The sequence below is a fragment of the Mixophyes fleayi genome, chromosome 3 (genome assembly GCF_038048845.1).
Source record: "Mixophyes fleayi isolate aMixFle1 chromosome 3, aMixFle1.hap1, whole genome shotgun sequence".
Taxonomy (NCBI): Eukaryota; Metazoa; Chordata; class Amphibia; order Anura; family Limnodynastidae; genus Mixophyes; species Mixophyes fleayi.
In genome coordinates, this window is record NC_134404.1 from 137,824,693 (window position 1) to 137,848,185 (window position 23,493).

The window sequence follows — 23,493 nt, forward strand, 5'->3', positions numbered from 1 at the left end:
GGGAGTTATGAAACTTAATTTATAAAATCTAATCTTTGATTCTATAACTTTAGGTCTGACAAGCTTTAAAAAAGGATATGTAACCCATATTTTTCAACATTTTAAAACAGTATCCATTGACTTGCTGGGCAATATAGTATTCAATAAAATATAACTTATATAGCACAGCAAATAAAAAAAGTATAAGAATTACATGCAAGAGGCAGAAAAAGAAGACTTTTATAGTGTAGTTGGTCAATATTGTAAAATAGGCACATTTTCAGAAACAAACCTCTAAAACCTTACAATGTGCCTGAATATTAAGGACGAATGCAACTATGTTACATAGTTTCTAATTCAAGAAACTGCCACTTTTGATTCATACATATACATAATAATAACGTATATAAGGTCCACCAAATTCATAGAATAGTTACATTCAGTACATATTAGAAAAAAAAAATAATCACATACAGAGCTGCAGAACAATACAAATTGCGTGCATTCAGTGGTCAATAGCTGCTCTGTAACATCGTATATAGGAGTACTAAGATGGCGGCACACATACGTGAACGTAATGTCTCGTGATCACCTGATCCGATCTAGGCTCTACGTGGGAAGAGCGTGTGACGTCGGATTACGTAGTCACGGCGCCTGCGCGGATTGGGCAGCCTGTATGCGCCTGTACTAAGACTCATCTTTAGACATGGAGGAACAGAGCCGGAGCCAACAGACACCCCAGAGTGGAAAAGGCAAAGAGGTCGGCGGCGATCATTCCGAGCCTGTGAAGGATAAAAAGGAGGAGCAGGAACTGGTGAGATGCCGTAGTGAATTATCTGGGTCGTATAGTGAAGAAAGCGGCCTAGACTGGAGAGAGCTGAGTCACCGGGGCCCATACATTTAGCAGGGTCAGATGAGTGGCTGAGTCACTAGAGCCCAAACAGACACAGCAGGGTTAGACGGGGGACAGAATGTGGAGGTCAGCGCATAGGTGTAGAATGTATATTTGGGATTTGGAAGAGGTTGGGCTGTGAGAGACTATCCAAATCCTAGGGAGGGAGGCGGTAGGCCCGAACCCGGACAGTGCAGCCAGAGAATTGGGGCAAGAGTGAGATGCTTGGGACAGCAGAGGATCCATGGCTAAATACTTAAAATATAATCTGAATGAACAGATCATAATAAAAGGTGCTGCGAGGAATGAAGATCACACGGGAGTGAGAGACTCCAAGTTGGGAAAGAAAACAGTGGAAATGGCTTACATATGTTAATTTTATTTTGGTGGCTTCTTTATTGCTATTTATAGTTATAATTACACAGAATAATGCTTAATCTGTGAAGAAGTATGCATTTTGGCAGATGTACATGTATGTTTTAAGTAGGTAATAATGCTTACAGTTTTAAGCAGATGTTATCTCACATTTTGTGTTAAATAGGTGTTGTTGAAATGATCTGCATATTGTTGCAGAGCTCTGGGGAAACATTTCATACATTCTTGAAAAAGATACATAAGTGTTTTGCCTTAACATTTTTTATACCTGTTTTGTCTTTGACAGTCTGAAGAAGACAAGCAACTGCAAGATGAGCTTGAAATGCTTGTGGAGCGACTGGGGGTCAGTATCCTGTTTGGATTTTCTTTTAAACATATTGTTAATTTCATTTTTCTTTTGGCATTTTTCTTTCTGGCTCACTTTGGTTATGGTTTCCTTGACTTTAATGAGAATTGTGCAGGCTTAAGTGCAGTTGTATCATATGTTTGTTAATTTATCTTGCTAAAACTGAAGGTTTCTGTTGCATAGACATACCCACTGCATTATTATTGTTTACATCATTATTATTTTTTTAAATAAATTTGATTTAGGAGAAAGACAGCTCACTTTATAGACCAGCTTTGGAGGAACTGCGCAGACAGATTCGGTCTTCTACTACCTCCATGACCTCTGTTCCCAAACCTCTGAAGTTCTTGAGACCACACTTTGGGAAACTTAAGGAGATATATGAGAATATGGCACCTGGAGAAAATAAAGTGAGTATTTTACAATAATATTTGTTTGAGAAAGAGAGCCTGAGTTTTGTAAATAATTAGGTTATAGGTGAGGGTTTGGTGACTACTTAACTATAATTGTTCTAGGACATCAACTGAGGTCAATCTGTTGATGGGAGATAAATTACAGTATGTTGGATAGTTAATTTTGTAATACCTGCAAAACAATCATGTTTGTAATTGTTATTTTTTTCAATAAATACCTTTTCTTACAGCCCATAACATTTTTTTATCTCCCCACTGGCTGTATGGATATGTAAATTGGTTTATATTTATATGTCATACTATATTCTTTGTACATACAATGTCATTTAAAGCAGGTAGATGATATAGGATTGTGTGTGTAATTCAGAGAGAATAGGGAAGGCAAAAAGTTTTAATTGACTTTGGCTCAACATTGGAGTTGACAAGGTCCATACTGCTGTAGTTTTGTTCACAACAATGATATGAGTATTTTAAGAGTGGGCAACTATGCGGACACTAATCGGCCGGTTTGGTTCCTGTGGTTGTAAGCAGCCTAAGGGACATATTCAATCAGATTTGGTGACCGCGATTACGTACGGCTGCATGTGTAAAGTGAAAATACGGTTCCGCAACATCTAAGATTTTCATTTGCAACCCTATGGGGTGAGCACGGAAATCCGTGCTGTTGCAGTAACGGGACTTGTACAGCCGCACATAATTGCGATCGCCATACATAATTGAATATGCCCCTAAAAATGAAAGCGCTATACAACTTGTGCAGAATAAAACTGGCAACAGTCAAACTAACAGTTTAGAACAACAATGGTGCCGAAACAGGGGTATTAAAGGTACAACTTGTTATACATTTTTGCGGATGTAGAATAGCAGCCAAAGACCCAACAGTTCTATTCCTTTTGGCAAAGAACAAGAATGTGCAGTTGCATTCTGCTAAGTAAAGCAAACAGTGGATGATTGGCAAAACATAATCTTGTCTGATGAATATCTGTTCCTCCTGCTGATGGGAAAACATATATAAGGTGAAATCTGTGGCATGTCGCAACAATGCAGGCTTGTTGGGCCTGATTCATTAAGGAACTTAGGCAAAAAAATTCTTATTTAAGTCTCCTGGACAAAACCATGTTAAAATGCAACGGGCATAAATTAGTTTTTTATTTTGCACAATTTAAATACTGGGTTTTTTTTTTTTTTTTTTCATGTAGCACACAAATATCAACTTTAAATTTCAGTGTACAAATAAGCTTTCCAGTATTTGCGTGCTAAGTGAAAAAACAGCCAGTATTTAACTTATGTGCAAAATGGAAAACTAATTTATGCCCGTTGCATTTTAACATGGTTTTGTCCAGGAGACTTAAATAAGAAATTTCTTGCATAAGTTCCTTAATGAATCAGGCATTATGTTTTCAAGAACATCCTTGGGTCTCTTGGTCCAAGTAGAGCAGTATTTGAATGTCATGGGATGAATATCTGAACGGTTTCCAGTCTGGTGCATTCCTTTGTGGCAGCATCGTGGACTCCTGTGAATGGCAGGGGAAGGGGAACTATTCCATGCCGCTAAGCTGGGGAAGTCCTGGAAATGTTTCCAGTAACATAATGGTACATTCAGCTAAATGCAGTGGTCTCCTCAGTCACCAGATATCAATCCATACAAGTAAACGTGTGATGAGATGGATCAAACTATTTAGAGTAGATATCCATTGCCAGGTAATTTGCAACAGATGAGACACATTGGAGTCATGGGCCAACACACCTCTGGTCCACTTTTGCCGGCTTGTTCCATTTATTCCACTGAAAAATATGGCTTTTCTGAGGGCAAATGGCAGGCAATTTCATTGTTGCATAGATGTAACTAATAAGTAACAAGAGCTTGGTGTATTATATATTGTGGCATTAGGGGCGCATCAGTCTTATGTGACACTATTATTAAAGTGGATAATTATATATCTTTGTTTTTCCTAAGTGTTTTGCTGCAGATATCATTTCTGTTCTTGCTATGACTATGAGTGGAGAAAGAGAGTGTCTAAAGTACAGACTGTTAGGTTCACAGGAAGAACTGGCATCATGGGGGCATGAGTATGTAAGGTAAGGCAGTGCACTGTGCTTGGGTGTAGTTTTGTATGCAGTAGAATAACGAAAAAGTAAACAATCAGTCTGTGCTTAAGTATTATTCAAAATAGAGATATATATATAATCATAAATGTTTGCAATCTGAGATTTGATATTTGATTTTTTTTTTTTTATGGAATATTGTTTTGTAAAACCAAGCCTGTGCTCAATGTATTTTCTTAATCATTTGGCCATTTTGGCAAATCATCTCTCCTTGTAGCCCACTTAACTATTGTGATCCTAATGGGTTGCAATGTTTGAGTACTCTCAAAATTCTATACAGCAGAAGCCAGTGTAGTTGTAATGCTGTATTTTTTAACAATTGCAACTATGCAAATGGGAAAAATCCTTATAACATATGTGGGTTAATATTGCTCGCTTAAAATGATATCATGCTATGCCAATAAAGAACATATGGGTCATCTAGTATGTCTTTGTCATATAATCTCCTCCAAATACTCCTTTACTGTTGGTCTGCAGTCTCCCAAGCCTGCAGACATGCAATAAATACTTTTTGCCCTCCTCTTCACTCCAGACTTCCAAAATCCTGTTACTTCCACTCGTGAAACATCGCCAGAATATGTCGTCCTTACCCCGTGGTGTGCACTGCAACCGCACTCCAATTTCCTCACCCGTCTGTTCATACTTAAAGCATTTTAAAATATTGCTGCAAGACTGATCTTCTTTTGTTCTGCTGATGCACTTTGCATATCTCTAAACTGGCTCCACATACCCTCCTGAATCCAATTCAAACTATTCTCAGTCTACAAAGCCCATAACACCACTCCTACCTACATCTCGATCTTCATCTCCAAGTACACTTTCTCATCTGCCTCTGATTTTTTTTGGTTTCATCCAATCTCGGGGACACTGCCACAATGGTTTGTATGAGGGGACCATTGAAGTTGGCACTTAAGTAGTTAATTCTTTAACTTACTGACATAACTCTTTGCCTCTGCAACCCTCTGTAGTCCCTCAGTGTTTAAGTGCCCAAGGAGTCGGGCTTGGTGTAGAGCTGCTCTCTCTGTAGCTATTTACTATTATTTTTATTAATATATTTTCTAATGGTAGTTAACAAACCGGACCTGTGTGCTGCCAGTCAGCACCCTTATGGCTAGGGTCCCCGGACCCTAGGCAAGTCTCCTGGACTCTCTTAATCTGTTAGGTCCATTCTGAGTGATCAGCGGTTCTTCGTCACTGTCCTTCTAACCCCTGTACTCTGAAACCAGTGCAGCAGTCGGGCAGAGAGCACCGCACTCTGGGTGTGCAATTTTGGGTCCACTGTTCCAAGACGCCCGTTTGTTGGAGGAGGTGGGGAGGGGCACTTGGTTTTACAGGCTAAAGATAAAATTAGCTGTGAAACGACAAGAGTAAGAAACAAGCGTCTGCAGGCTTAGAACATAGATGCCCTGGCAGACGGCTGCTGCTGCAGAGCGCATTAAGACAACAAAAAACGGAATACCTTGGTACCTCCTAGGATGGGAATGCAGAAGCAAGCCAATATATGGGTGGATAATCAATCTTCCCAAATCTCAATTTGTTCCCTGGCAGTGCATGATAATCCTGGGTCTTATCATGGGTGCAAAAGATTTTTCTCCCAGGTAACAAGGCGCATTCCCTCCAGCTCACCATGAGGAGGGTTCAAACCGTACATCGCCCTTCCATGCTCCTCTGCATGTAGCTTCTGGGACTAATGGTTTACGTATGTGAGACACCTTCTTACAGGAGATTCCATTCTCAAACATTCCAGTGGGATCTCTTGAGCAAATGGGTTCTCCACTCCGGTTGTCGTCCTTTTGTTGGTGGCTAGTACAATATCACTTGACGATGGGCAGGTCTTTTGCCCCCTGATCCTGGATCATAGTAACTATGAATGTCAGCCTCCAGTGCTGAGGAGCTGTGATGGTTCACCGCGGCCTTTAGGGGCTTTGGTTGGTTCGAGAGGCCTCTCTACTAATAAATGTTCTGGAATTGAAGTCTATTTTGCTGGCCCTTCGGGGAGCCCAGTCACTCCTTCGGGGGCCTCAGGTCCAACAATGCCACGGACGTGGCATATGTCAATTGACATGGTTAAACCAGGAATGCCGGAGCCATGAAGGATGCTGCGCCGATGTTGACTTAGGCGGAACTTCTTGTCTCAATGATATTGGCAGTTTTCAATCCCGGTGTGGAAAATTGGGAGGTCGACTACCTCAGAAGACATGCAGTACTGCAGGGGGAGTGGTCTTTAAATCCAGTGATCTTCTAGTTGCTGGTACAGAGGTGACCTGGTTCTGCTCAAGGACAAGGGACTCCTTTGCAGTTGCGGGGAGTTTCAGTTGTGGTACCTGTTCCTCCAATGCTTTCTCGAGTTCTCAGGCGGGTAAAACGGGAAGGCTTCCGGTGATACATGTGATTCTCTATTTGCCCCGTCGGGTCTGTGAAGCAGACATACTAAACATCTCGGTAGGTCCCGGGTGTTACGACGACCTCCTCCTGCATGGTCCTTTTCGGCACAAGGACCTGCCTCTACAACTTTAAAGGCGTGACTGTTGAGACCAGCCTCTGGCAGTCCAAGGGGCTCTCTTCCAGAGTTATGAACACTATGTTGCAGACCAGGAAACCAGCTCCTGCTCGCATTTACCACTGGGTGTGGCATACCTGCATCAAGTGGTGCGAGCATAGGGTATGCCACACAGATTCCCTGCGTTCCTTGCCTTTCTACAATATGCTTTGGAGGCAGGTCTTCACCTTAGTTTCCTGAAGGTACAGCTGTTGGCTCTCTTTGGCTTTCCAGCTGTAAATTGCTGATATGCCTGAGGTGCGGACTTTCCTTTAAGGGGTTTTGCATATCTAGCCGCTTTATGTTCCACCCATGGCACCCTGGGACCTGAACTTGGTCAGCATGGTCCCTGACATGGAAGGTAGTGTTTCTCCTGGCCTTAGCTTTTGCACGCCTGGTGTCAGTGCTTTATTGTGAACGGCAGAAAAAGGTCCCATCTCGTCTTCCTCGATGACAAGGCTGTGTTATGTACGGTTCCGTCTTTTCAAGAGAAATAAACTGCGTTCTATTTTAGACTTGGATGCAAGAGCAGCATAATAAACAGATGCGTCCCTGATGATCAATATCACAAATAACATGAATCCTTCTTTCCAACCAATGGTGGTTTCGGATTTTCACATGAATCGGGAGGTTGTGGTCCCTTCTTCCAGGAGGCGGTTGTCTCTAAGGGCCTCTGCTTCCCTGAATGTAGTTCGTGCTCTCCACATTTATGTGGACCGGATATCGGCCATCTGTTGGACTGATTCTGTTTGTGGTGTTTGATGCCAATAAACGAGGCAGACCATCGCCAGGTGGATTATGTTCACTATCAAGAAGGCCTATTTGAGTTCCAATCGACTTGTGCCTAGTTATATTGTCGCCCATTCCACCCGCTCCGTGGGGCTTCTTGGACTGCTCGTAACAGGCATCCGCAGATCAACTCTTCTGGATGACCATCTGATCCTCTGTCCACACCTTCACTATGTGTTGTTTTTTTTTTTTTTTATCAATTTAATGTGCTTGTGTCCCCAGACGGCAGTTTTGGCTACAGTGTTTTGTGTGCTGTGCTGTCAGCATGGTCCTTCCCTTAGGGGGTCACTTTAGAACATCCCCATGGTAGTCTTGTTCTCCAGATTAGATGAAGAGAATATTTATACTTAAAATAAATCCATTTTACTCATTCCATCTGTCAGCTACAGGGTGGTTGCAGAGGGGAGGAGTTCTGTCAGTAGGTTAAAGAATTAACTAGTTAAGTGCCAACCCCAATGGTCCCCTCATACAACCCATGGTAACAGTGTCTGCCAGATGGAATCAGAGAAGCTGAATTATACTTCTAAAAATCCTCTTGCACTCTTTTTTCATAACTGACACATCGTCCTAACTCCAGATCATCTACCTTTTTGCTACCACCTCATGGATTTCCCTACCATGTCAGAATTTCCCAGCCTTCACACCTTTTCAAATGTGCTTTGAAAACCCAACCAATCTCTGAAGCCTACCATTAACTACCTGACTCAGTTCTCCCCACATTCCTATTGTGCACAGATACCCTGGTATTCCAAACTCTAACCTGTATCATACTTGCTCATTAGCTGTACCACTAGATTGTGAGCTATCGGAAGCAGGGGCTTCTTTCCTCACTTATTTCACTTTTGCATTCATCCTGTGGCTTACATGTTAATTTTTTAAAAAAAAATAAAATATAAATATATATATATATATATATATATATATATATATATATATATATATATATATATATATATATATATATTGTTGCTTTTCTCCTACTGTCCGTGCTATGCATCACCATGGCATTTTTCAAGTAAATATTATGAATGTTTGTGATTTTATTAGTAGTGGTCACACTAAACTTCAATTAAAATTGTGGAAGTCTACACCCGAGCCTTCTCACTGACATGTATGTTTCTGTGATAGGCACTTGGCTGGGGAGGTGGCCAAAGAATGGCAAGAAGTGGAGGAGGCTGATAAATCTCAACGGGACACTCTGCTGACATTGGTGAAAGAGATTGTCCCATATAACATGGCACACAATGCTGAGCATGAGGCCTGTGACTTGCTGATGGAGATAGAGCAGATGGACATGCTGGAAAAGTACATTGATGACAATGCCTACGCTAAAGTTTGCCTCTACTTGACCAGGTAAGTCTCATATACTGTCAAGTGTAATTGACTGCAATATTTTGGGGGCTTGTCTACATTTCAATACATAAAACACATTTTTGCTGTCTAAAATTTTCCACAAAGAGAATAAAAAACACAGCAAAGAAAAATATCTAATTGGCGCATCGTAGGTCTAATTGAATGATAAAATGTATATATAAAAGTATAGTGATACAAATTCTTAAACTTGTTCAGTAGCACAGCTGTAATATGGGGTGTGTAAGGCCCCACTAAATAAGGCAAACTATAAACAAAGAAAAAAATTGTTACAGCGCAGTAATTGATCAAAATATAATCATGCCAAACACGATGTTAAAAAGGTATATTAGATTAATTTTTTATATATAAATAGTATCACATTTAAATACATCTTAAAAATACACATATAACACACACACAAAAATTGACTAAATGTGGGCTCAAGATGATAAAAACGAACACAAGTGTAAGTTGTGATAACAACGCTGTTCCAATAACTTTAAAAAATTATAAAACTCAAGAAATCATTTGATTCATCATTTTTTCAAAGTTATTGGAACAGCATTGTTATCACAACTTACACTTGTTTGTTTTCATCTTGAGCCCACATTTAGTCATTTTTTATATGTGTATTTTTTAAGATACTTGTCTATTTAGATGTATACTGTTTATATATACATTTTTATCCAATATCCTTTTTAGCATTGTATTTGGCATGATTATATTTTTACCAGTTGCAGTGCTGTAATTATTTTTTTTTTCTTTGTCGATAGTTAAACTTTGCCACAAGTATGTTTTCTGTAGAATGTTTACCATTATAGCTTAGTGTGTGTAATATGTTTAGCTTGTGCTCTACAGACAGGATGACAATATATCTGTAGTGTGGTTAATATAATTCTTATGCTTCTATACAGTTGTGTGAGTTATGTTCCTGAGCCAGAGAACTCTGCCCTCCTGCGCTGTGCACTTGCCATCTTCCGCAAGTTCAACCGTTATCCAGAGGCGTTGCGCCTTGCTCTGATCCTTAATGACATGGAGCTTGTGGAGGACATCTTCACTTCTTGCAAGGATGTGTAAGTTGCAGTGCCCTCGTCTGGTTTATATTTATGGTGCATATGGATATAGGACATTATAGATGACTGTTTATAGGTGACAAACAGTTGCTTTTGTAGCGTTTACCTGCCTTCATGAGAATAATGTGGGGACACTCAAAGCACCTGTGTGTTGTTAGACCTAAAATGTGATTCATTTTAAAGTCCTCTTGAATTATTTTTATTTTGAGTAACATTTGCAAATCGGTTTTTGCAGGGTTATACAGAAACAGATGGCGTTTATGCTAGGCCGCCATGGAGTCTACCTCAGTCTGAATGAAGATGTGGAAGAATATGAGGATTTAACAGAAATCATGTCCAATGTCCAACTTAACAGCAACTTCCTAGCTCTGGCTCGTGAAGTAAGTAACTTGAATTTTTGCCGTGTCTGTGGTCTGTTTAACGTGCTTCTTGATATGCTGTTTTAACCTCACTTCTTGCTATTCTGTTTATCCTCTTTAGCTGGATATTATGGAGCCCAAAGTGCCAGATGACATTTACAAAACACACCTAGAGAATAACCGTGAGTTAAGGGGGTTATTTGATCCAATTTTTAGGGAACTGAGCATATGTTGTGTATGTGTCCTTTGTAATGTGTAATTTTATCAAAAGGTTTTGGAGGCAGTGGATCACAAGTGGATTCAGCTAGAATGAATTTGGCTTCATCATTTGTGAATGGATTTGTTAATGCAGCATTTGGTCAAGACAAGCTACTGACAGATGATGGAAACAAATGGCTGTATAAAAACAAGGATCATGGTAAGATTTGACGTAGAGTAAGTTTATTGCTGTCTCCATTTCAGTTTATGACACGGGTATATCACTCTTGTAATAATTTGTATTATTAGGAATGCTCAGTGCTGCAGCTTCCTTGGGAATGATTCTTCTGTGGGATGTGGATGGAGGCTTGACTCAAATAGACAAATACTTATATTCCTCTGAAGACTATATCAAGGTAATTTTTCACAACCCTATTTTAATCTTCTGGTGGCACTATTAAGTCCATGTTCCTGTATTTGTGGAAAAACTATTTTTCCCTTTCATCCTATCTGGGGGACACTGCTACCATGGGTTGTGGAGTTGGCACTTAACAGGTTAACTTTGTTAATGAAATCATAGAGAGGAACTTATCGTAAGTATAAAAATCCTCTTTTTTTTTTTTTTTCTCTTGCATCCATTGGGGTAACTGGAACCATGAGGTATAGAGATGTGTACAGGATTTTAATGAAGCCTATATCCCCCAAGGTATGAGGAAGTCATTTTTCGTTAAGTGCCACATGAGCAGTGTGCTTTTTCTGTGGTACTGCCAATGGCTAAGTTTATACTATACATTTATTTATTTTAATTTCTCATTTATTTATGTTTTTTTACTATTCATCTGCTGCTAGTGACAGCTACAAGGCTAGAAAGGAAGTAGGAAGGAAGTGTTTTTCGTTCTTTATGGTTGCTTCTATTCTGTGGTGTGTGTTGCAGTTGTTGCTCGCTCATCTCCTGCTAACTTTATTATTTTTCTTTCTGTAAATGTCTAACAAAAAGATTAGTGACAGAGCCTCTTCTGGGGTGTGTCTTTGGTGACCGTTTATACATGTTCCAATTGTCACTCCTAATTACCAAATGGACAGACTGGAGTAGCTGAGACCCATTCGCTGGTAGTTGGTAGCGCTGACCTTGCGGAACCAATTCCATTGTTGAGCAACTTGTAGATTTTTCCTCACTCAACACCCGAGGACATATTCCCTGTGTCTCCCTCAATTTTTCTGGTACAGAACCAGGGTCTGTGGGAATCATTACGCTTCCCGTTCTATCCCCACAGAAGAACCACCTTTGGTCCAGAATCGGTTCAGAGTTTGGCAAAGGTTTCATCTTTTGAAGATTCCTTTCTGGATCAGGATACCTGCAAAAAGACAGGTATTGAGGGCCGTACGTCACACCCTCTGTATCTAGGGCACAGAGACCCTATGTCTCCTGAAATGTCTTTGTATAAATGAGAAATCAAAATAAATGTAGGTTTCTTTGTCCTGCCCTCAGTTAAATGCATTGTTGGGTGAGGCATGGGTCATAAAACATTTTAAGTTCTTGCACAAACTATCATTTTATCCCTTTCCAGGACAGGATAGAATAATGGGAATTGCCACCTAAAGTGTGTCCCTATTGCAAGATTGTCAAAATTCACAACCATTACTATTCTGAAGGTTGCCCTAATAGATGGATTATTAGAAAATGCAAAGCTATTTTAAAGTCTTTGTGACTGCTCTTAGAAACATTTTGGCTTTGGCCTGGGTTAGTAATGTGGTCAGATTAGCTTTCTAAGGGCCTATACTTCCAACAGACCTATCCAGGAGGCATCTGACAATTTTGGGTGATGCTGGCCTTATTTTGCACAGTATTTCGACCTCTGTTGTAGGAGTCCAACATGGGGGGGGCTTACCCAGAATCCAAAATAACTTGTGCCTTCCATTTGCAGCTGATGCCCTCTTTGGTCCTGAGCTGACCAAACTTAACACTTCGGTCACGGGGAAGGAATTATTTCCTCCCTGTTATAGCTATAATCAGAGTCGTAGATTTTTCTTCCTATCGAGTTTAAGGAAAAACAAGATTTTTATTTTTTTTCTAGGGGACAATTCTCTACTTTCTGTGGAGGTGACAGGGTTAGTCTGGTGAAAGACCAGCCATCAAACTCTGAGAAACAATTAGCATGATGGGCACTTGGCTCCCACCACAGGAGATGCCAGGTGGGCAATTTCTTTATTTTATTTTTTTTCCTCTTAAGGGACCAGTGGTTCAATTACACTTCAGAATCCTGGTGAGAGGAATGGTGGATCAGGGTTACATCCTAGATCTGCTGAAGCCACTTCCCAGACAATAAAATCTTTACTCTGCTTGTGGGTGATCATTCCTGCTTTAGAACAAAAGAAAAGGTTAGGGTTTTGCGCAAATCTTTTTCTAGTCCAGAGACAATATAGTACTTTGAGGCCTATTTTGAGCTCTGAAAGACTTGACTTGAACCTCTTTTTCACTTCAGGTTCAAGATGAAGTCTTTTAGATAAATGTCATGGAGAAAAAAGTTTCTGTAATCTATGGACATAAGGGATGCATATCTACAGGTTTCAATATGGGAGGGTCACTGGTGCCTCCTCAGTTGTTCATTTTGATCCCAGGATTATCCATCTTAAGTTCTTCCTTTCACCCAATCAACGACCAAGGGTTTTTACAAAGATCATTGATTCTTTGTCTTGCCTCTGGCTTTCAAGAATCCTTCCCTACTTGGGTGACCTGCTAATCAAAGCAGGACCCTCTGCGCCTCTCTGAGTTCACACATAGATGACTGCCTAGATTTTAGATGGCAATCCTTGACAAAGCGAGGACAGCAACACGCATGTCTGATTATGGGAAGATATGGACCTGTGAGGATCTACTATGGACTATTAGCTATGTAACCTACCATAAATGTTAGATAAGTGTATACGCTAACTCAAGTGAGGGATTAAGTCACAGAATCCAAAAATAAGTAATCTGATAAAAGTAAAGTGATAAATATAAGAAAGTATTGAGATTCTTCTAAAACACTTCCTTAATAAGATCACTTTTATATATAGGAGTAACATATATTTATTGTTGTCTCATGACAGATGATCTCCCCAATATAAGATGACATCTATGAAAACATGTCTAAAATAAATATCCACATTGATAACACATACATTGTGACCTTTATATTAATGTCACAAATTATAAATATACTTTATAATAAAGTTTCAAGATTACAAAAGGAATAGTTCATATTTTCTTCTAATATAAAATTGTGAAGGTTATTCACAAGCACCTTTACACTTCACTTGTTTTTGTTTTCAGATTTTGCCTTGCATACAAAGGGCATGGATATTTTTTTATGCATATCAATAAATATTTAGTTTTACATTTTTAGCCCTAGAGTGCTCTCCATAGAAATACCCTTTCTCTCTTTGTTGGGCTTGCAGTAGTGAAAGATGCTAGAATATAGGGCTGGAGGGGCCTTGACGCTTCAGATGCTCTGTAACTAAAAACGGTCTTAAATGCTCTTGTCAAGGTTTAATAAAAATTAAATCTGACCATACCACAGAGGTGGCATATGTGAATCACTGGTGAGGAAGAGGTCCCTGGTTATCAAATGGATCATGTTCTGGCTACAACACAATGTTCTGGCGATCTCATTTGTATTCTTTCTAGGGGTAGAGAACCGTGCAGCGCATTTTCTCTGCAGAAATCGGAGAGTGGTCTCTTCAGCCAGAGGTATTTCTACAGATGGTCTTAATGTGGGGTTAACATGATGGTATCTTGGATGAACCACAAATTAGATTGCAGTTATTCAAGAACAAGAGACCCAAAGGTGTCCGTGTGCTGTTCCTTTGACCTTTTGTGTCGTTTAACAAGAGGTTGTCTTCTGCTAAGACACGGACCATTACTTTATTGGAATTTACTTCGAGTGCCCATGATTTTGAAGGCTAAGGGGTTTTTTAACAGCATGGTGGAAATAATACTAAAAGTTGGATAACCATCTTTGGCTAAGAACTACATATAGTTTGGAACATGTATATTTCTTGGTGCGAAAAGAAAGTTACCACTTCCATCGTATTTAGGCTGCTTCAGTTCTTACAGGAAGGTCTAGCCAATGGTTTGAGGCTTATTTCCTTAAGTTCAGGTTTCAGCTCTGTCTTGTCTTTTTTTTTTCTGAGAAGATTGGTGGTATTTCTGGAAGTTCAGACCTATTTGCCCAGGAGTACTGCATGTACAGTGTTTTTATATTCCTCTTATTGCTTTGTAGGATCTTGACAATGTTTTGAAGGGCTTTCAGCACCCTCCATTTGAACCTATGGATTCTGTGTTACTTATGTTTCTGACTTGGAAAACAGTTTTCCTCTTGGTAATCTCCACATGCAAAAGAGTCCTAACTTGGAGTTAGGGGCAGTCTTGTAAATCCCCTTATTTACTTTATCACGAGGACTGGGCTGTCTTATGTCAAAGCCCTCCTTTCTAACAAAAGCAGTATCAAAATTTTACCTAAATCAGGATTGTCATTCCTAAGATAAGTCTAGAACAATCTGATGTAGAATAACCCCCCCCCCCCCCTTAGATTTTGTCAGGGGTCTAAATATGTATCTGAATGGGACAGCTAGTTTCTTAAAGGCAGAGGACCTCTATCATGCACATGAGGCATTGGCCGGCGACCAAGCAATAGGTTGCCAAGTGGATTATGTCAGTAAATTGACAGACGTATATTGGAGCAGGCTTTCATTTTCCTGAAACCATGAGCGCACATTCCACCAGGTCAGTGCGTGCTTCTTGGGTGGCACGGCATTGGCGGAGCAGCTGTGTGCAGCAGCCATCTAGTCTTCTGTCAATACTTTAACAAATTTCTACATGTTCGACGGTTTTACATTTGCTAGTTTTGGATGGAATGTTTTGTGCTCAGAAACTTCATAATGTTCATTCTCTTGGGAGTTTCTTTGAGAGCTCCCCATGGTTCCATTGTCCCCCAGTGCAAGCAAGAGAAGAATTTAACTTAAGTACAAAAATCCCTTTTTACTTATTTACCAGCTTTGTATCTTATTATTTCTGTGTTCGATCATGGTTACAGCAGCAATCATTTTAATTTATGAGACATAATGTGGTGTTCTGCTCTTGTTCCTCTTGTAAAGTCTGGAGCTCTCCTGGCCTGTGGGATTGTGAATTCTGGAGTGAGAAATGAGTGTGACCCAGCTTTGGCTCTTCTATCAGACTACGTTCTGCATAACAGCAACACAATGCGTCTTGGTGCCATCTTTGGGTGAGTATTGTAAGGATCATACTTTTGTCACTGCTGTTTTCTAAAGGAGACCAGAAGATTCAGGTCTCTTATACACTGAGTAAAGTGATTGGGTATCTGTAGGTCAGTTAGCTGCATCCATCACGTGTTGAGCTCTATGATTACTATGGATCGCACATTGTTTCTGTACTTAAACATAAGATGTAAGAGGACAGCAGCATGTATTGTATTTTGTGTGTCTAGTGTTTTAGTGCAGAAGACACATTTATCATACAGATCAAAGCTCTCTGCAATAACGTATATACAAAATGAATCCATCAAAATGAAAAGGATCTTAATTTGTTTAGTGTATATGAGCTGCTCATTAGAAGAACATGGGCAGTTCTTTGAAAGCATGTTATATACTCGTATTTGTTGTATTTCTTACACATCTAAACTGGCAGTTGGAAATACACAGTAGCGCTGTTCAGTTTTGCTCTAGATCAGAGTTATAAAGAATGTGATAAGCAAAAATGTCTAGTTCCTTATTCTTTTAAAATCATCTCATTTGCAGGCTGGGACTCGCTTATGCTGGTTCAAACCGCGAGGATGTTCTAACACTGTTACTTCCAGTAATGGGGGATTCAAAGTCCAGCATGGAGGTGAGACATTACTAAAGACTATGAGCCAGAGTCATTAAGGAGAGCAAAGCATAAAAAAGGAGTGACTTTGCACCTGGGCAAAACCATATTGCATTGGAGGGGAGGTAGATATAAAATGTTGGGACAGATTTATAGTTGGGGTAGGGCATGTCCTAGATCAGCTTTAAATTTCAGCGTAAAAATAAAGCTATCAAGTATTTGTGTGCTAGTTGAAAAAACAGCCAGTATTTAACTTGCACGCTAAATAATAAACTAATTTGCACCCCTTGTATTGTAACATGGTTTATTAAAGGAATCTATGTTCTCCGGGACAGACTTACTTTCCTTAATGACTCAGGCCCTATGTGTTAGTAACTACCAGTTAGCTGACTGCTTCAAGCAAGTTGTAGCGTTCAAGATTTCTGCCTTCTGTTTGGATTTGGCTAAATTAAGAGAATTTGGGTTTAAAATTGCTAAATGTCTCAAATGCTAAGGTGTGTGATTTTCTTCCAATAACATTTTCTCCCTCTAATACTAGAGTTTGAAGTATTTTTATGATCTTTAAGGTGGTTGGAGTAACAGCTCTTGCTTGCGGGATGATTGCTGTAGGATCATGTAATGGGGATGTAACATCCACAATCCTTCAGACAATTATGGAGAAGTCGGAACAGGAGTTGAAGGACACCTTTGCACGTTGGCTTCCTCTTGGCTTGGGACTAAATCATCTAGGTAAGTTTTGGTGGAGTGGCACGATTATGGTGAAGCTAGTGAAATCTTTTTGCATAGAAGTACTATGTTGTGGTACTCCTCTGATTTGTTTTTTTTCCTCATACAGGTAAAGGTGAAGCTATTGAGGCAATCCTTGCTGCATTGGAGGTTGTTTCTGAGCCCTTCCGCAGCTTTGCCAATACTCTAGTTGATATCTGTGCATATGCAGGTAAGCTCAGTGGTGGTTGCGAGTGACCTGTATTTTAAGGTTGAGTCAGTCTAGATCAGTGGCAGCCAAATGAAAGGTGATGGTAACCACACTTGCTTTTAATTTTTGTAATGTGGCACGTGATAACAGCATTATATTGTAAAATGTTAACTACTAAGAATATGTAATACAGATAGTACATTTAAAAAAATATGTAAAAACATTATTACAATATACTGGCATTTCTTTGATTCAGTTGCTCTGAATCTGCGGCTGACCTCTGTGCAAAGCCATTCAGTCCCAAGAGACTGCCTGTTCCCTGCCAGCCGACAGGATATTTAGATCAGCAGTGTCCAGTGACATTAAATGCAAAGTGCTACTTTTAAGGGGTAGGGCCGACGACAGTTGTAGCGCTGTCAGCTTGTAGAGTTTCGACAGCGCATTTTATCTTTATTTTGTTCTCCCCGATTGTCAGTCCAGCAGATTTCTCTAATGTGTACAATACCGTATGGGATTGATCTGGAGGAGTTTCTGTTCACTACAGCTTAACCTTTTATTGACTTGGGACTATCCTTAAAATTGAGTTTGTGTTTTATTTTGGCCGCCTAATACAGGACCTGAGCAGGTTTGACTTGGCATACATAGAGTAATGGTCTATAATCTGTGGTGTGGACATAACATCACCGTTTACTTGTGTTTTCTAGGTTCTGGAAATGTGCTGAAAGTGCAGCAGCTGCTTCATATCTGCAGTGAACATTTTGATTCCAAGGAGAAGGAAGAAGAGAAGAAAGACAAGAAGGAGAAGAAGGAAAGTGCTGCTGACATGGGATCCCACCAGGTGTGATGTCCTGCTCTTGGCTGTTCCTTACCCCTGGCCTATATTTTATGTTCATAACCCTATATCCTGATCATCGTACAATTAGTCTATTTGATGTGATTCAGCCACAGCTTATCTTACCACTGACCGTCATTTTATTGCAGGGTGTGGCAGTCCTTGGTATTGCACTCATTGCAATGGGTGAAGAAATTGGATCAGAAATGGCACTTCGTACCTTTGGACACCTGGTAATATTTGTTTGTAATCTATGTTCCTTTCCTGCCATGAAACGGTTTTGTTGATGTAATACGTCATACAGTGTCTTATGTGCTTCACTGAATATATTATAGCCTGTTATAGTTACTGAATAATGTTCATATTATGCGCTCATTTGCTGTATCAATAGCCTAATAATCAGGGTTTGTTATGGTTCTCATTACATTGTACCAGGGATGTCCCAGATTTTAATAGACCTTCCTGTATTACTCTAACTTAATTTTCAGTGATTCTCCTGATTTATTGGCTAACCTAGCCTTTTTGCTGATATTGTGTAACAGTGAGTATTGTCCGTTCCATTCTGCTTGGAGTCATGTGAGGACATCCGTTGCGACAGAATAGAGGCGAATGCATTGGCCTCAACTTCTGAGAGCAGGAGAGTTTACTAACTCCTTTGTTCATCAAGCTCCCATTGTAGGCACAGTGCAATTGGTCTCCTTCACCTTGGATATTGTGTATTAAAGCACTGACTGCAGTCGTATGCCTATATGGGATAACAAAACTCTTTAGTAAAATGATATTCTAAATGGTAGGGTGAAGGATGTCATTTTTTTTTTTTTATTTTTTTTTAGTTATTAGTATTTGTTTTTGTTTTTAATGTGCCTTAATCACACATTGCTCTTCAACTGCTTTTTGTGCTCGTATCCTGCAGCTAAGATATGGGGAACCCACTCTCCGAAGAGCTGTCCCTCTTGCTCTTGCTCTCATCTCTGTTTCCAATCCAAGACTGAATATCCTGGACACATTGAGCAAGTTCTCCCATGATGCTGACCCCGAAGTGTCCTATAATTCCATCTTTGCCATGGGCATGGTAGGCAGTGGTAAGATATTCCCAACTTTATATTTTATTTTCGTCCTTCTGTGTTTGTCCTGTTGATAGAACTTGAAAAGCATATTTATTTCATATTTCTGTAGGCACCAACAATGCTCGTCTTGCTGCCATGCTGAGACAGTTAGCCCAGTATCACGCAAAAGATCCCAACAATCTGTTTATGGTGCGACTGGCTCAGGTAGGAAATACTCTTGTAACTTCTCTGTTTAAAACTGTTATTCACTGAACATATCAGTCACACACCAAAATAAAAGCTGCAGTTAAACACATACACACACACATTTAAATTGATCCATTTATAACAAAAAAAACAAACTGTTTCATTAGGTACTCCTTAATCCCAAGTAGAACAGCATTGATTTATCCTGACAAACATGGGTAAACATAGCAGTAATTGAGTGATAAATACTGCAGTTTGTGTACTGTGATTAGTGGTATCTGTAATCCAGATTTTCATTGTAAACTTTCTTCTCAGGGTCTCACTCATCTGGGGAAAGGCACACTCACCCTATGCCCATATCATAGTGATAGACAGCTCATGAGTCAAGTGGCAGTCGCTGGGCTATTAACTGTTCTTGTCTCCTTCCTGGATGTTAGGAACAGTAAGTAGTGTTGTTTGTTTTTATTTTCTGCACTGTTGTGATCTACCACATTTGATAAAACCATTTATATTTCTTATTTCAGTTGTTTTGGGCAAGTCGCATTATGTACTGTATGGTTTAGTAGCTGCAATGCAGCCGCGAATGTTGGTCACCTTTGATGAGGAGCTACGGCCTCTACCAGTATCTGTCAGAGTGGGACAAGTAAGTGAGACCTGTTCAGTTACACCTACATCCTCAAAGCTTCACCACTAGCAACCTAGTATTCCATGTAATATATAGATTATTAGCTAGCCATCACTTTTATTCATGGCAAATGGAATTTGTGTTGCTCCTACAATGTACACATAACAAAACCCAATAAGATAATGTAGAGTATGCCGCTGCTAATGTATTTTCTGGCTTTCCTTCTGCAGGCTGTAGATGTTGTGGGCCAGGCTGGCAAGCCCAAGACCATCACAGGGTTTCAGACGCACACTACACCTGTGTTGCTGGCACATGGTGAGCGGGCAGAGTTGGCAACAGAAGAATACCTGCCTGTAACGCCCATTCTTGAGGGATTTGTTATTCTTCGAAAGAATCCTAATTATGATGTGTAGTGTGACATGGGTTGGTGGGGTCTAGTTGTCTCTTGTTTTTTTTTCTTTTTGTAACTAAATCTTATTAAATAATTTCACAACAGTACTGCGAGTTGGGTTAATAACGTCTCCCTTTGACACTTTTCTTGTTCCAGCAAATAAACATGTCCCTCTAGGCTATGAATCCTGTATTACTGATAGCCCAATGTGGATTTGTCCCTCTGAATAGTGGAATATCCAATTCGTTACAATACTAGCATTAGTATGGTTATTAGACACGTGGTTGTATCACTGAGGTGAATTGCTCTGCAGATCTTTTTCTTTTTTGTTTAGTTTTTCTTTTTTTTTACTGTGAAAAAGTTACTTCTCTTGGTTTTCAGGAGTTTGATTTTTAACTGGTTGCTGCAGATCTCTAGGAATTGAGATTTCAAAATATATTCACTGTAGATTGCTTTTTAATTTAATTTTAAAATTTTATAGTTAAAATATTTTAAATGGGATATATTGACTTGCCTATTTTGCATTGAGAGAAGCAATTTACCTAAATTGTACATGTATTGTGTAGTGATATTTTTGGGGGGTTGTTCTTCTTACAAAGAGAGGTCAGATAAAGAGTTTAATAGTTTCTTTCATCCATATTTTAAAGGTAATTTTGTGAAACCCTACAAGGTGAGCATAGGAAATAAATATTGGCCCTATTATAACAACTGTTACTTATTTACAGCCAATTTAACATGAAATAAATGTGAATCCCTAATCTCCAGGTCTTAAGACCAAGTTCACAGACTCTTTATTTTGTGTTTCATATTTTTAAGTTGCAAAACCATCTACATCATACCTTTTCTAATAGTAAAACCAAGAAGAGATGTTAATGATGGCTAACATCATTAACATTTCATGGATTTAAATATGTATTGATGCATGTTTATTATAATTAAAAATCAGTTAAAGTAGGTAAAGGTATAACAAGATTAGTAAAGCACAGATTTAAAAGTCACAAGTATTCAGAAACAACAAAATGAATATAGTATGAATTATTATAAAGCACTGATATATTACACAGTGCAGTACATTGAGGTTTGACACACACACAAATTACTTATGACATTAATTGGCTGTTGTGACAGACCTTGGAGAATGTTCAATTCTGCCAAGGTTCATACAATTCTATACTGGATTATGTGTTGGTAGTATGTGTGTGCAATGTAATGAAATGTTATATATAATATGTTATCCCTTTTCTCTCCTGTGTCCATTTACCTCTCCCCTGTATCCTGCCATCGCTCCTTCATGTCACTTGTGTTACTACATCTTTCCATAATATCGCCTGTTAACATCTCTAATAAAATGGGATTACTCTGGTCAGAAGTGCTGCAGCGATTGCCCACCACACTTCTAATCAAAATTCATAACTCTAGAACAGTCCTATTTAAATAAACACTGAGCTGGTCTTATTATGAAATGACCATTGTAGAACTTATTTCACGTAACATCAATTTTATGCAGGTTTGCAGCAATGTAAGTATAAAAGTAAAATGTTCATGTTAGGATGTGTGCTGATCTTTCCACGCACTGCCTACATCTCATATTTCATAGTTTTTCTTTCACTTAACATTCATATTCATGTATACTGATGTTAAAAGAAAACCTGTAACTTGTAAAGTGCATTGGGTCATCTAATAAGGTGAAGCAGTATTGGAATAGCGGTGCAGTTGGGGTTATGTAACCACCTACTTCAGATTTAAAACAAGAGCATACATAAAACCAAACTTTCTTGCCAATTACAAATATAATACTAGTAATACCCTATTTATTACCTTAGAATGCATCTCAATGAATGGAGGCTGTGAGATCTCAGCTTGCAGCGGTCCCTGGCACAGAAGGGGTTACGCTGTCTTGTAGATGTGGAGTTTGTTGAATGATCTCCCAGTTGGTCAGTGTTACACTGTTGCTCTGTGTCAGATGGCTACATTGTTTCTCCTGTGTGCAGATACAAAGCCAGAGCTATTGTCCCTCAGACCTGTTGCACTACTCACCCATCCACACACTATCTCGCTATCCCAGGGAGAAGAACAAAGTGTGCTAGTGGCTGCACTGCAGTGGTCTACAAACCACAACATTAACCAGTGTTAGAGAAAAGTTTTAATGTTTTTGTTTTTTGTTTTTTTTAATTATCCTATCTGGGGGACACTGCTACCATGGGGTTGTGGAGGGGAGCTTGGGAAGTTGGCACTTAGCTAGTTAACTTGTTAAATGTATCAATGCTTACAGACCCCTCCCCTCTACAATCACCTGTAGCCTCAGTTTAAAACTAAGTGTCAAAGGAGTTGGGCTTATCTTTTAGAAGCTAGTAGTTTGTTTACTTTATTTATTTATCTTTATTTTTTAGAGAGGTTTTATTTTTCTTGTGGATCGTTGGAGTGTGTGATTATTTATATATATATATATATAGATATATAGATATATAGATAGCATAGGTACAACAGAATGAAGGCGCAATGGTGATGTTAACAGATATTACTGAACAAGGTGGGTAAATAATAAATAAGCATATGGATTCAGTTCAAATCTCTGGGTTGGTATTCAACAAGATATACAATTCATCCAGTCTTAATCCAAATGTAAGACAGAGTAACCAGTCATATCAAAACATGAATGTACAGGATTCCACTCTAAAAACAGGGTGGAATAGAAAAGATCATGTGCAACTCGTACACACTTGCTAGGCTGTTGTATCACAGCTACAATTCATTGTCATCAGAGGACAGAAATGTGCAAAAGGTGTATAAAAATTCAGTTCATCAGATAATACAAATCAATAGATGAAGGCGTACCAGAGAGTAATATAAAACCAGCTTATCTGTATCGGGGTCTCCAGGGGGGAATCCCAGCTCCGCCTAGTGGATCAGGAACGGACAAACAGGAACCACAAACGATATTTCTTAGATACGGCAGACGTTCCAAGTGTATACACTGCTCTCAGACTCCAATCAACCAGATAAATAGAGATAAAGGAGCTATATAGTGTAGTAATTTATGTATACCAGATAAATATAAAAAAACCAATAATTGGGAGCGTACCAGAAAATAGTGTAAAGCTGGCTTATCTGTATCAGGGTCTCCAAGGGGGAATCTCAGCTCCGCCTAATAAGTCAGGAACGGACAATACAGCGACCGCAATAGACGATAT

At 39.3% G+C, this 23,493-nt stretch overlaps 1 protein-coding gene across 1 annotated transcript; it reads left to right on the forward strand.

Moving 5' to 3' along the window:
• Positions 1–622: 622 nt before the first annotated feature.
• On the forward strand, positions 623–21,060 carry PSMD2 (proteasome 26S subunit ubiquitin receptor, non-ATPase 2). The gene is made up of 21 exons (XM_075202437.1): positions 623–793; positions 1,533–1,589; positions 1,838–2,002; positions 3,963–4,084; positions 8,568–8,792; positions 9,707–9,865; positions 10,101–10,245; positions 10,346–10,406; positions 10,496–10,642; positions 10,732–10,838; positions 15,559–15,686; positions 16,219–16,306; positions 16,852–17,014; positions 17,121–17,222; positions 17,906–18,039; positions 18,183–18,266; positions 18,947–19,115; positions 19,210–19,304; positions 19,602–19,728; positions 19,811–19,929; positions 20,142–21,060. The coding sequence occupies exons 1-21, from the start codon at positions 686–688 to the stop codon at positions 20,322–20,324; spliced, it is 2,688 nt and encodes an 895-aa protein (XP_075058538.1). The 5' UTR covers positions 623–685; the 3' UTR covers positions 20,325–21,060.
• The last annotated feature ends 2,433 nt before the right edge of the window (positions 21,061–23,493 follow it).

Bases quoted from the DNA above. Each gene is read 5' to 3' on its own strand.
- PSMD2 (XM_075202437.1), top strand. From the start codon at position 686: ATGGAGGAACAGAGCCGGAGCCAACAGACACCCCAGAGTGGAAAAGGC. The intron at 10,407-10,495 runs GTGAGTTAAGGG...TTTTATCAAAAG, and splicing joins AACACACCTAGAGAATAACC to GTTTTGGAGGCAGTGGATCA. The intron at 15,687-16,218 runs GTGAGTATTGTA...TCTCATTTGCAG, and splicing joins CGTCTTGGTGCCATCTTTGG to GCTGGGACTCGCTTATGCTG.